The sequence below is a fragment of the Delphinapterus leucas genome, chromosome 15 (genome assembly GCF_059928025.1).
Source record: "Delphinapterus leucas isolate spDelLeu-1000000601 "Yukka" chromosome 15, BTC_Dleu_Yukka2, whole genome shotgun sequence".
NCBI lineage: Eukaryota > Metazoa > Chordata > Mammalia > Artiodactyla > Monodontidae > Delphinapterus > Delphinapterus leucas.
In genome coordinates this window covers 5,258,995-5,273,148 of record NC_143143.1, presented here as the reverse complement: position 1 = coordinate 5,273,148, position 14,154 = coordinate 5,258,995, and the positions used below count along the sequence as shown (strand labels likewise).

At 43.5% G+C, this 14,154-nt stretch overlaps 1 protein-coding gene across 12 annotated transcripts in view; it reads right to left on the bottom strand.

The window, feature by feature from the left end:
• The window catches only part of LMTK2 (lemur tail kinase 2), an 88,180-nt gene that overhangs the window by 15,130 nt on the left and 58,896 nt on the right, over positions 1-14,154 (bottom strand). For 9 of the 12 annotated variants that reach the window (XM_089895634.1, XM_089895636.1, XM_022587722.3 and 6 more), the window contains 4 exons: positions 12,667-12,803; positions 5,918-6,002; positions 4,864-4,985; positions 524-673 (listed from right to left, as the gene is read on the bottom strand). In XM_089895634.1, coding sequence (XP_089751760.1) covers positions 524-673; positions 4,864-4,985; positions 5,918-6,002; positions 12,667-12,803 — 494 coding nt within the window. Of the gene's footprint in view, positions 1-523; positions 674-4,863; positions 4,986-5,917; positions 6,003-7,280; positions 12,516-12,666; positions 12,804-14,154 lie in introns of those variants that run through there. The other 3 variants (XM_089895640.1, XM_089895639.1, XM_089895641.1) reach the window with 3 other exon arrangements.

Genomic DNA, 14,154 nt, shown 5'->3' with positions numbered 1-14,154 from the left:
CATCAGCCGGGCACAGGGTGACGCAGACAGAGGCCTTGACACAGGTGAGCCCGATCCTAATTGGAAACCGAGTAAGAACTGGTCTGGAGCATCATAAGAAGTAAATTTGTTTTGCAAATGTCAACATACATTATGCAAATGAGCCTCATGTGCCAATTTAAATATGATCATGTCTATGCCACCCGTCTCTCTTCTTGCACGTCGGGTTATCACTTAAACAAACAGCCTCATTTAAAAATAATTCCACAACAGGAAACTCCCTTAGAATTGACTTTTCTAATTAGTTCAGACTTAACATTTTTCTTATTGCATGTAATACATAAATTCCTGCTTGTTCTACACATTTTTTTAAAATAGCATTACATCAAAAAAATGGATGTTAATTCTAAAATCAGTCATGAATAATATACAAACGATTGCTTTTCATAACATTTACTGTTCAAAATTAGAGAATACATAACTAAGACCCATGCAGACAGGATTTCCTTATCTTCTGAAAAGAACGTGACGTGAAGTTACCCACCATCTGTCAGAGTAAGGCTGCTCCAGCTGGGGCTTTGGGAGTTTTGTGTCTCTCTCTCGAATGACCTGGTTGAGAACCTCTAAGTTGGAAAGGTTGGAATAAGGCTGAGTGGCATTCTCAAAAAGCTCCCAAAGTGTCACACCCAGGGACCTGCAGAAAAAAGAACACGGTTATTTCTTTCCCTCTTCGGATGTCGAAGTTTTAACACCTACATTTTTACTTGTACAGTCACTAGTAATTTCAAGCACAAGGTCCATTAAAATGAGGACCACAAGAATACCTCCTCAGATTTACTAACGGAATATATTACTTTAGGAATTTTGGCCAATGCAAAAAAAAACATGAGATGGAGCTAAGAGGCATGATTACACGGAGAAGCGAATATGACCGTCAACCTTAAAACTCAAGAAATTAGAAAGATCATCACGATGACTTTTAAGAGTTCAGCAACACAGCTAGATACAAGGTAAATACACTGAATTCTGAGATTTTTGGTGGGGGAAAAAACATCCCATTCGCAACAGCAGTAAACGTCGCAAATCTTGACATGAACAATCCTTCCCTGTTTGCCCCATGTATTTCTTGCTGTAGCTATTCCCGAGTATCTGGGGCTTTTTGCTCTTCGGAAGGACGCCCCCCCACTACTCTTCCAGAAGCGGCCACATGCCCGAGCCCCTCACCACCTCCAGGTGCACAGCCGTCACCACGGGCAGGGCCAACCTTCGCAGTACCCGGCCCACTCGCCCGCGCGCCCAGTGCTGTCCCCGTGGAAACGGCCTCTGTGGCTGAAGCCAGAGGGACACTTCCTCTCCACTTCCTCTGTGTGATCCCTGCGTTCGTTCCCACCGCCTCCACTTCTGCCGCATATTACAGTCTATTTTCTGCAACGGCTCCCAAACCTGGCTGACCGGATGCTGGTACTTAGGACCCTCCCCGCCCCACCCACCCCGAGGACTCTTCGTTGGTGGATGCAGGTGTGGCTGCATCTTTAACAAGCTCCCTCATGGTTCTGACGTCCAGCCAGGTTTGGCTATTGATGGTTTCCGTGACTGTACCCACCAGAATGCTTGTGTGAATAATGAGCCGTACTTGAGTAAATAAGTTTACTATTTGACGTGGTAGAGTACAATATAACGTATGAGTTAAACTCTCTTATACTAATCTCACAAATCAGTGAGAAAAATCAACATATTCAGTATCTAAGTGGAGAGGGCATTTCAACCAAAGGAAAGAAAAGGACCCAAATCTCCCAATCCAATTCAAGACGGGAGAAGTTTCCCTGGCACAGAACTGCTAGGGGCAGAGGGCTGTTTCGGATACAAAGAAGTTTAAGACACTGTCAATGACTTTAGGGAATTAACAATTTATTTGACTGAGGAAAATAAGAAGTTTACATGAAATGCTGAAGACCACAAAGGTGGCCTATGATTAGGGGCAAAATGAGTGTTACCAGCACCAAGCCTGGTTGGACCCTGGGCACGTACCTCTACCTGCCTTATGTTCTCCAAATCCCCGATGTAACTACCTTTCTCTCTCCCAGCAAGGTCTGTTCCCAAACCAATCCCCTCCCCAGTTCTTCAGAGACCATGAAGCATGGGTTTTCTTCTCAACCCCCCACTCCCCCGACTCCTAACATCTTCCTTGAGCATCCCTTTCTCCTGGCACAGGCCACATAGAAAGAGGAGACGTGTGCCCACCCTGCCCTGCAGCTCTCTATTCCCTAGTCTTTCCCGCCCAGTCTCCTCGGGGACAAGTGCCATTGGCCACCGCCAGCATTCCTTTCTCTCCAGCTCTTTGCCTCACACTGGCCTGTGTCTCCCTGAGGACCAGCAAGCCTCTTTCTTCTGGGAAGAAAAATGTCCTGTAGCTCTTATCCCCTCTTCCACCAAACTCACTGAGAGAGGACCCTCTCATTCACCGCTGGCACAGGGCAGTTTGGTCCCTGCCTCTCATGGAAGCTGGCACCACTGCCAGCCCTGCCACCAGAGGCTGCTCAACCCGTCAGAAACAAGGGGGAGACTCGGTCTCTGGGAACGCAGGCTAAGTTTTCAGGTCAATCACCCTGCAAGAATAGTAAAAATATGAATGAAGCGTGAAAAGCAACTTCTTAAACACAACAAACAGCAGATAAGATAGCAGGGAATTACCCGGACAGAGTCTAGAGCTCAGTGAACTAAGCAGAACGCTAAAAGCACCTCTGACTGCAACACCTGCTGAAGCACAGAACTTGCGCCTCTGTGTCTGTGGTGTACCAGGCTCAGTGGGGGTGATGGTGGCGGTGGACAGGCCAAAGCCCTGCGCCTGCACAAGGTAAGGGGTCTCACAGAGACCTCCTCACAGTGGAATAAACCTGCCCCCTGCCTTTCTCAGGGGCCTGGAAGGCAAGCTGCCTTGGCACTGAGGTCCTGTGAATTAGTGGACGTGTGGGAGCGTGAGTACGTGTGTGTGTGTTGGCAGGGGAGTGTAGTCCCAAAGAAGCTGTAACCACAGAGCTGGCCCTTACTCGGACTTACAGCCCAAACTCACACCATCTGAGTGCTCTAAAAGATCTTGAGCTGGATACATAAAGCCCTGGATTAGAGTAGTCCCTTACATGACAGGACTCCCAAGTACCTGACAAAAGCAAATGTGGACCCTCTCTGGAGAAATGTTTCTCGATTCTAGGTTTCCAAGATCCTCGCCATAAAAAAGTCCCCAAGGAAACAAACCACCATCAAGAGCCAGCAAGATCAAATCCACAAAGACTTCAGATACTGGAATTATCTGACGTAGATCATAATCAAATAGACCTCCTAAAACCAAAAAGCCAATATCTGAACTACAGAATTCAACAGAGAGATTTAACAGAAAAATAGACACAGCTGAAGAGAGAATTTTAAAAGGAGAGAGAATTAGTGGATAGAGCACAGGTCTGAAAAATTATCTAGAGTGTGGCACAGAGAGTCAAAGAGATGAAATATATAAAAGAGAGAATAAGAGACAGAAGACAGAGCAAGAAGGTCTAACACATATCTAATCAGACTTCCAAAAGGAGAAAAAACGGGGCAGAGGCAGTATTTGAAGGGTAAACAAGGGCTGTGAACACCAACCTAAGATATGAAAAGCCAAAAAAATCCCAAGCAGAAAAACAAACAAATCCACACCAATACACATTATAGTGAAGCTACAAAAACCAAAAGACAAAGAGAAGAGCTTAAAAGCAGCCAGAGAGGAAAACGTCACGTCACCTCCAGAGAGCTTAGGGAGATTTACAGCTGACTTCTCAAGAGCAACAATGGAAGCCAGAAGCCAGTGGAGTGAGATCTTCAGTATGCTGAGAGAAAATAACTGTCATCAAGTAAAAATACACTTCAAGAACGAGGACGAAGTAAAGGTACACTCAGACCTACGGAGAAAGACCTGAGAATCTATTACCAGTCGAACCTCACTTAAGGAAATTCTGAAGGACATACTTCAGACAAAAGGAGAACGATCCCAGATGGAAGGTCTGAGATTTAAAAAAAAAAAAACAAAACAGCAAAGTGATTTGATTACGTGGATAAACCTAAACAAACACTGATGCTAAAAAAAATAATAGTAATGTCTTGTGGGGTTAAAAGAAAAAAATCATACCCAACAATAATGACATACAATTGCATGTGTGTGTGTAGAGTAAAACTAAACCAAGTTAAAGTACGTTAAAGTAGCCTGGGGTCCTTGTATTGCTCAGAAGCAGGGCCAGGATGAGAAGTACTATTAGACTAAGTTAAGTGAAGTATACATGTTATAATTTCTAGGGTAACCAATAAAAGTATAGGAATAGAGTATACAGCTCCCAAGCTAAGAGGAAAAAGCAGTTTAAAAAAAATCAGAAGGCAAGAAGAGAAAAAGAAAGTAGAAAAAGCAGGACAATAACACAAAAAAGGGTAGACGTAAATTAAGGAAGCTGTAATAGAAATTGCTAAAGACTTAGGTCCATTTTTTCAACTTCCATTAAACTGACATACATCTCAGTATTACATAATGGTCCAAACCTTTCTGTTTTTTCATTCACTTCAATAAATATTTACTAAACATCTATTATAAGCCAGGCCTTGTGGTAGGCAAAGAAAATAGCCTTGGTTCCTGCTTTTATGGAGATTATTACTGTCAAATGGGTAAGAGAAAAGTTAACAGCATCATGGCAACTGTGATAATTGCTATGATGTCAATAAATTGTTGGGTTTTTTTTTCACACCATCAGGCACTCTGGTGTTCCGCCGTCTCATTCAATTACTTTCCCTTAAGAAAGTACTTGAGAAGAAAGAAGTCAGGACTTTACTAACAACAAAAGCCTAACAGAATGATAAATCAATACATACCAGATATTACTATACTTAGTTTGATCTGCAGTTAGTAGTCTGTCTTGAAAGCTGGTTACTAATTCTGGAGCAGTCCATCGCAGAGGGAAAAATTTTTTATCATCTGTTTCAATATAATCCTCCTGTTTTGTTAGAAAGCATACAGAATTTTGAATTTTATAACACTTTTAGTGAGCTCAATGATTTAATTCCAGGTCATTCTCAGAAAACACAAACTCCACCCCAAAAAAACATGTCAGAAAAAGAAGGTGGCACGAGACCGGCTTTCTGGGCAGAAGGTGGGTGAGGGTTTCCCTGAAGCCTCCTGGGCCTCACGAGCTGGTCTCTGAGCCATGAACGTTTGCTCAGTCATCCTTCCTGGAAAAGGAAGGTACGCCGTGTCTGATGCACAGAACACAGACTCTGAGCAAAACATCTTGTAAAATATGCTGGGCCGTATCCCTGAGCAGGGGAGTGGGGCGGTTAATGAGTAAGAGCGCAGGCTTTCCAATCAGGCAGACCGGCTGCGTCCACGTTCAACCACTTACCAGCTCTGTGACTCCGGGCAAGCAACAAACATACTGAGCCGTCTTCCTGACCCGTAAGATCAGGAAGACACACCTACCTCCCTTTACAGTGAGGATTACATGAGCTCGTGCAGGCAAGTACTTCATAGTGCCTGGGCGGTATACAGCAAGCGCTCAAGACGCTAGAGCTACCATGTAGACAAAGAACTGACTTACATGTGCGTGATATTTTTTTGCCCCACATTATGGCACCTCACTCAGCTGGGCTACACAAACACACATGAATAAAAATCTCAAATACTTCATTTATTTTCTTTGGGGATATAATTATAACAGAGTTTAAAAATCCAAATCCCAAGCTTACTGAATTTGAGCTGAAATTTTACTGAATGTGTAACAGAGAAGTATTTATATGACGTGTATTTTATTATACAGGTAGCAATAATTTACCCCGCTTTCCCAAAAGGCATGGCATTTCGTGATATGACCACTTCATGAGTATGAACTTAAATCAGGTCAAGGAGAGGACCCTTAAACCTTTGGCTTACCTTGTACCTGCTGAATCCTATTCCATAATCTCCCACTTTCACATTTAAGTCCGAGGTAAGAAAACAATTCCGCAGGGCTAAATCACTGAAAACAGAAAGAGTGAAGTGAACATGACAACAAGGAGAATCAACACCCAGGATGATGTGACATGAAATTGCTATGGCTAAAGGCTTTCTTGAGTAATCAGTTAGTGTACTGAGCTCCCTGCTTAATAATTCGTGTTTTAAACTCCTTTTTCACAGATAAAGATAATACCATATTCCTAATTACTTAAAGAATGGAGATGATCAGATTTTTTTGTACATCACTCTGGCTGCTAAGGTTAAATACTGACCATATCCATACCTTGTTCTACATTAATACCAGATTTATGGCTCATTTCCTAGTATTTTTAGAGTTACCAAGAAAGAATTCTAAATTGGCTAAATTGTCTGAATTTTTTAAAATAACTTGCATTACCTGAGTAATAGTCTAGTAGTAATCTCTTTAATGTAAGTAAAGAAGAATAAAGTTACAACTTCAAGCACTCGAAAATAATCTACATTATTAAAAATGTTTGGTTTTTAACCCCTTTTTCAAAGATATGCAAGCGTTATAAGGAGACCCTTTCCAAATCACTCTCATTTCTTCCAAACTCCACCTCCCCAAGAGGGAGGCAAAGAGCATATTTTCAAGACTCACTTAAAACAACTTACTTACATAGTTTATTTAAGAACAAGTTAATTTTCAAAAACACCTAATTTGCAAAGTAAAAACTACTTTTTCTAAAGGAACTTCCCATAAAAATAGCAGATTACATTTTTTGGATTTCACCTTTACCCCTTAGAATCTTTTTAATTATCAATTGGCACATGAATAAAAAAGCCACTAAATTAAAACAGAATTGGATACCTAATTTATAGTTTTAAATCACAAATAAAAGTAATCAGAAGCTGGATTTCTATAGTCCAAAATTTAAAACGTTTGTCTTTATATGACTGTAGAAGACCAAAAACTACCAAATTCTTATTTTCGATGATTTTCACTTCCAAAGCTCACACGTCTGAAATGTAAGCATAATGAGAATGAGGACAGCCACAGCTAAGGCTGATGTACTTCAGTGACAGCCTGGTGTGTACAACGACACTGATCCAATCGTACAATAATGGCTAATGTGAGCCAAGCACTTTACACAAGGTGTTTCTCTAAGCACCTGACACGTAGTAACTCACTTAATCTCCACGGCAAGCCTTTGAGGTGGGCACTATTATGTTCCCCGTTTACAGAAAAGGAAACTGAGGCACAGAGAACTGAAGTGACTCTGCCAGGGTCAGTATTTCCGTCTTTCACCATCAATAACCACCACCAACAATCCGTTATTACCAGTCAGAGCACGGTGCCATGCGTGCAGCTGCTCCTCAATAAACGTGCTGATCTCAATTTCCAGTTAGATGTGCTCAATTCTTCTTTACACTATGTTTACAAGCCGTGTTTTCACGGCACATCATCCAGAAGACATCAGGCCTGTGGAGGCATCTGGGGAAAACCTTGGGACACCCCTACTGTTATAGACAGTATACAGGCACACATGGGAGATACTGCGGGTTTGGTTCCAGACCACCGCAATAAAGCATATCTCGCAATAAAACGAGTCACATGAATTTTTTGCTTTCCTAGTGCATAGAAAAGTGATGTTTACACTACACTGTAGTCTACTGAGTGTGCAAGAGCATTATGTCCAAAAAAGAAAAATCCATGTATAAACCTTAATTAAAAAATACTTTATTGCTTAAAAAGTGCCGAAATAATTATAGTAAGTAACATCAAAGATCACTGATCATCATCACAAACATAATAACAATGAAAAGGTCTGAAATATTGCGAGAATTACCACAATGTGACACAGAGACAGGAAGTGAGCAAACGCTGTTGGAAAAATGCGCTGACAGACCTGCTCAGCAAAGGGCTGCCACAGGCCCTTGATTTATAAAAAACCGCAGCACTGCAAAGCGTGATAAAACGAGGTGTGCCTGTAGAAACTTCCCATCTCAAGGAGAGATGTGGTCCCTGTCTTTTGGAGTGAAGGGAGAAATGGAGGGGGGCGACATGTGGGCAGGAGAATACAAGGCTCTAAAGCAGCCTGACCCTCTGGACCAAGAGCTGCACCCGTGCAGCCCTGCGGGTCCTGCCGCAGAGGCCCTGAGCACCTCCAACCAGAATTTCTGGAGCCCCTGCAAACAGATCCTTCCATTGATTTATGTATTTGTTTATTTATGGCTGTGTTGTGTCTTCGTTGCTGCACGCGGGCTTTTCTCTAGTTGTGGCAAGCGGGGGCTACTCTTCGTTGTGGTGCACAGGCTTCTTACTGCAGTGACTTCTCTTGTTGCACAGCACAGGCTCTAGGTGCGTGGGCTTCAGTAGTTATGGCAAACGGGCTCAGTAGGGTGGCTCGCGGGCTCTAGAGTGCAGGCTCAGTAGTTGTGGCACACGGGCTTAGTGGCTCCGCGGCATGTGGGATCCTCCCGGACCAGGGCTCGAACCCGTGTCCCCTGTATTGGCAGGCGGATCTTAACCACTGCGCCACCAGGGAAGCCCCAACAGATCATTCTCAACCTCCCCAACACCTGTGTCCTAGGACCAGAATTAAAAGCTGGGTGCCAGCATTCCGGCCGGGGCATGTGAGTATCATCTGTGGCAGGGCAGCAGGGCGAGGCCAGCAGGGCACCTGCAGAGCCCCTGGCAACTTCCACTCAGGCCACTAGAGCCACTCCAGGACCACCCAGCTGCCTCCCTCCTCGCCGCTCTCCTCACACATGTTTCCCGCAGGTCTTCAGATACAGGAAAGGAGAAGCTTAGATAAAAGATGAAAAGTTATACCTGCAAAAGACCTGCGGCTCTCGTTATAAACGACATTGTGAAACTCTTACACAATTCAACTGTTGCTCTCAGAGAAGGAGGAAGTGCTTCTCATTACCTGAAAACCAGGGGTAATGAGGAGGAAAACAATGGTGTGACTGAGAGAATTTCTTCTAAACCTGCTCCCTCCCTCTACCCCAAACATCCCGTGCACCAGAGTACAGTGGCAAAAGCACTGGACAAAGTCAGAGACCTGGGAACGAGTCTTGGCTCCACCGCTAAGAACTGTGTGACTTCGGGCTAAGTCAATTCACACATCAGAGCCTCGTTTTTCCTTGCCAGAAAAAGGGGGGGCCTAACCTGTAAGGGTTAACTCATACGGTTTTCATAAGAATAAAATTTTTTTAAATATGAAATGTTTTCAAAACATTGAAGTGTTATCCAGATTCTAAATGATGATATAATTCAATTCAAAATTAGTAAAAATAAACACTCTCTGAAGGCCAATAACATGCCAAGCTAAAGAATAGGAAAACGCAAAGGTGTAACTATTTAATGGCAGAGGTAACTCTTGACGTCAATGGCTGGTTTGGGTCAGGAAATACAAACATACCCAGTATATTCTTCCTTCAAGTTGAAAAACAGGTCTAGTGGCAAAGCTGCCAAGCGATCCAGCCCTGAAAGGCTCTAAAGCTCTGGCCCCGTCCCCCTTGGCCGGCAGCGCGCTCGAGGTGGCCTCAGCTGTCAGTGGGACCCAGCTGCGTGAGCAGAGCCGCCAGACACAGGAAGCGTGCGTTCACAGAGGAAAGGGGTTCTAAACAGCTTCCCATCCCGAGTCACAAGGAAGCATCACCACTTGTTCTCTGCTTCCACTGGAATGAGAGTGTACCCATCTCCAGGAGGACTGCTCTCATGGAAACGCCTCAGTGTGGCTGGAGACACTTCCCAAACCATCCTCTCCTCTATTTACGTTACCACTTAGGGTCTCCCAGAGACCCTGAATTCCTGATCAAAAGAGCAACAAACAACCGAAAGTTACAGAATACTCTTCTAGGGCTTGGCCCACGTTACCTTCTGTAATCTTGACCAGAACACTTCAGGGCAAGATTATCCCCATTTCATAGAAGAAACAGGCTCAGAAGGATTAAGGAACGTGGCTCACACTGGTAAAGCTGAGGAGAGGCCACTTAACAGCACCGACCTGCCGTTGGCAGCCACGAAGGTTTAAAAAGAAAAATCCCTACGTGGGTTGTGAAGAGACTCTGCCACTTACCAACTGAAGGTGGGGTGCAGCTCACAGAGATACAGGTAGAGGAGTAAGGCAAGAGGACTCCGACATGGCACAAAGACGCAACTCTGCTCAGGGTTTGGACCCCTGCTTATCAAGTCAGCCCCCATCATGCTTCTCTTCCCCGACACACAACACAGCCAGCCCACAGGTCTACAGCAGTCCTTCCTAACCCTCTCACACGTACCTTCTGTGTAAGCTGGGTTATATGAACACTAGGCTCCTGTAACACTGGACACCCACGTTCTTAGGGCTGGATGACTTAGTCACCTCGGTGTTTCTCAGCAGAGAGTAACTTTAACTTTAAAACTGGGCAAATCCTACAGAGGTCCTTTCATGCACAGCTGCCACCTGGGTACTCCTCAAGGCCACCGTCACACAGGTCTCCAGCTATGTGAGCCGCCACAGGGCCCACGCCGCGGGCTGGATGCCCTGTGCACTTAGCTCATTGCAGTGAGCTGGTGGTTCCTCATGGGAGCTGCTCCTTCAGGAAGACTGACAGGCTGGGGACAGGAAGTCCCAGGCTCTTGGCCAGCAGGGCAGGATGGTGTGGAGCGTAACACACTGGCAGCTCCTGCTGCTTATCTTCACGAACGTCACGTGTTTGACTGCAGAAACACAGGCTACCCGAGACCCAGGCATACGTCTCCTCTTAGACGATAAGTAAAAATAAAATTTAATTGGGGTTGCTTTACTAGATCAGCTTCCAGTTGGACGTGTAGGATATTCTATTTTCAACCAACACAGAAAGTCCGACTTTGAGTTAGCAAACAAATACTCTAAAGTCCAACTTAAAAATACGTCACTATGTATTCAATATCTTATAATAACCTATTGATATGACAAATAATCTGAAAGAAATATATATCTATATATATATATAAAACTGAGTCACTATGCTGTACATGTGAAACTAACGCAATACTGTAAGTCAATTATACTTCACTTTTTAAAAGATGCTATTACGCTGTGCTACCAACAAAAAAATAAAGCACAAAATTTTGCCCCAAATGGAAATTTTACATAAAATATGGCTACTTTTTAAAATAAAATGAAACAGTTGTCAATGGTTTCAAGAATTTTCTTTACCTTGAGTTTATGCACCTGAATTAAATCCAAACCACGTGAGTAAATTTATCAACTTTATTTGTTCTAAAGTTCACAAGATTCTAAATTAAGTAAAACTTTAACCTAAAGAAACTCACAGGAAGATAACAGTTACTCTGACATCTTTGCCAATTTTTAAAATACAAGAGTAGAAACCGACTTGGGCTTTAAACACAATTTCTAGCTGTCTTTGATAACTTTATGTTGCTGATTCTGATATGATATTCTTTTTAAATGCTCCATTCTCCAAAATCTAAAAATTCCTACACCAAGTATTAGGTAATAATCGTCTGGTGTTTCACAAAAGATTAACAATACAAATATGCTGGGGATTAACCTGTCATGCAGTTAAAAAACAAAATGTAAGACTTCTCCACTATAAAACAAATAGATCTTTATATTTTGAACTTTTGTGTAAGGGTTTCTGCCTTGGGCCTGAAGAAACTCATGATCTTCTGGGTCTCTTAAAAAGCACTTTCTCAGAATGATTTGCTCACTATGCAAGTCAGACAAGATAGATGTGTAAGAAAAATGTTAATTTTCCTTCTTCCCACCCTGAAGTAATGTTGAGAATCTGATAGGTATTTTTCCATGTCTGTTCACACACACACACACACACACACACACACACACACACACACACACCCCTACAAATACAAGCTTTTTTTTTTTAACGTTGTCATAAATATATTCCCGTTCAACCTGCTTTAAAGAATATATAATACTTCACGGACACCCTCCATGTGGGTACACACAGGTGCTCCTTTCCAGGTCTTTGGATTGTTAAGAGTTAAATGACTTAAAGTCAACTAAAGAGACACTGCCCGGTTTTGTCCAAAGACCTGAGAAATAATTTTAAACATAAATCAGAGCTCAAAAGACTATTCACAGAATCATCATCTCAGATAGGACTCAAAGCCCTTTGTTGTTTTAATTACGGAAATTACACTGACGATCTGAACAAGATACGATGCGCTCCAGAGAGCTGCAGCTATTCAAGTAGGAACAGAAAGGCTTGGACAGAAACGTGTTATCCCGACCACTGTGCTGCTCACACACGACCCCCAATCACGCCCAGCCTGGCCTGGGTGGTGTTGGTCGGAGACCAGTGCTGTGACCTTCTATGAGAAGATGATGTCACAGCCCTTCAGATCCCTTCTTCCCATCTCCGGAATGGGAGGTGGGCCACGCCGTGAAAGCCAGCAGGTAGAGCCGGAGCCTGAAGCTGACAGGAGGAGGATGCAAGACCGGAACTGTTCCCTCTGCACTCTTTCGCATTCTTTGAAATTCTGGGACTAATTTCTAGGCCTTAGGCTGTATTAAGGCACTCTGTTCCCCGGGAATTGGTTTAAATGGAGCCCAGCTCAACCCTCATTCTGACACTGGGCAGGAGTGGACACCTTGTTTACACATCGAGAGTTCACGTTACAGCCGGTCCTCCTTGAGCTTCCTGCAGGGCCTCTTCCCACACTTTTGGGGTCAGCAGTGCGGGAGGTGCACGCGAGCAGAGGGACCCACCTGTGCAGGAAGTGCCGCTTGTGCATGGCCGCCAGCCCCGCCGCGATCTCGCACGCCAGCCTCTGCAGCAGCATGGTCTGCGCGTCCCCCCGCGCCGGCTCGGGCTCGCCGCCGTGCAGGTAAGCCTTCAGATCGCCCTGCGGAAACCAGCCCAGGTCAGTTTCCAAAGAGGACCGGGGGAACAACGGGCATCTCCACACACGCCTCAGCTGACCGAGATGGCTGAGATTACTTATTGGAAATTATTTCGATTTGAGCTTAATAAAGAATAAGCTCACCCTGAACAAGTTTGAAATTACAAAAAAGCAATTCCAACCAAATACTTCAAAGGTAGAGAAAACACTATTCTCCTTTTAGGATCATTCTAAATTAAACATTAGTTTACCTTTGTTATATAAACACACAGATAGCAACAGTTAAAAAAGATAAATTGGCAATAATGCACAATTTAAGTGCAGAAGTACAGAAATTTCCAGGTAACTAAGAGATGAGATGGAGAGTAAGAGAAGTGCCATTCACACGACCTTCAGGGATTCCAGGAGAACATCACATCACAAAGGCCACCACCAAAGCACTCATGAGCAACAGAGAGGGAGATGAGGAAAGAAAAACGGGTGGAAGAGGAAGAAAAAGTACTGTCAGTGCCGGTAACTGCTTCAGTTCTCTGCCGGCTTCCCCAGGGCCCTGTGTTGCCCAGAGACCACTGCGAGAAAGTACATTCTAGCCACTCCAGAAAAATTCGTGATGTTAATTTAAATAAGCCTGTTCAAAGGACAGCAGCACGGGCAGGAAAATGGGCAAATTCACATTTAGACACCCAGCACACGTTTCAATGCCGAGTACCCCACGTATTCGCACAGGACTCCCCTATCTTATCCTGTTTTTGTTTCATGACTTTAATTTTAGGGCTGTATGTCTTGGGGGATAGTGTCTCTCTTTTGGGAAATACACTTTTGAGGCAATCTTCTACATTCTGCTTACCACATGATTAAGTATTTATTGATGTGCTTTAATTCCAAGTTGAAGCTTTATATAATCAGTTAATAACATTTAGAAAGCAAGTCAACAGCTTTCACTTTTCTTTACATCTGAGTCAAAAAAGGCTCCAGAGGAACGAAATTTTTCTCAACCAATTAAAGATTCTGATACATTTCTCATAACTGCTACTGAAGATAGCAAATTCCTCCCAGAATTAAACTTTAAAACACAATATTCCTTTACTAGCATTTGTCCACACTGAATAATAAATACATTCTAATGTAACTTCTAGGTCCACACCAAGAACCTAAATTTGTTCTCATTCCCAGTTTCCAACATCTTAATATGAACGATAATGTTGCTATCAATAACTGTTACCACCGGGGCTTTCGAACGTTTGCCAAGCACTGTTCTGGGAGTTTCCACACCTGCTGCCCTCAAATAACTCTCACAATTTAAAACACTTTCCAGATGTGCAATAGGCTTCGGGAGGTTAAGAACTTTGCCCAA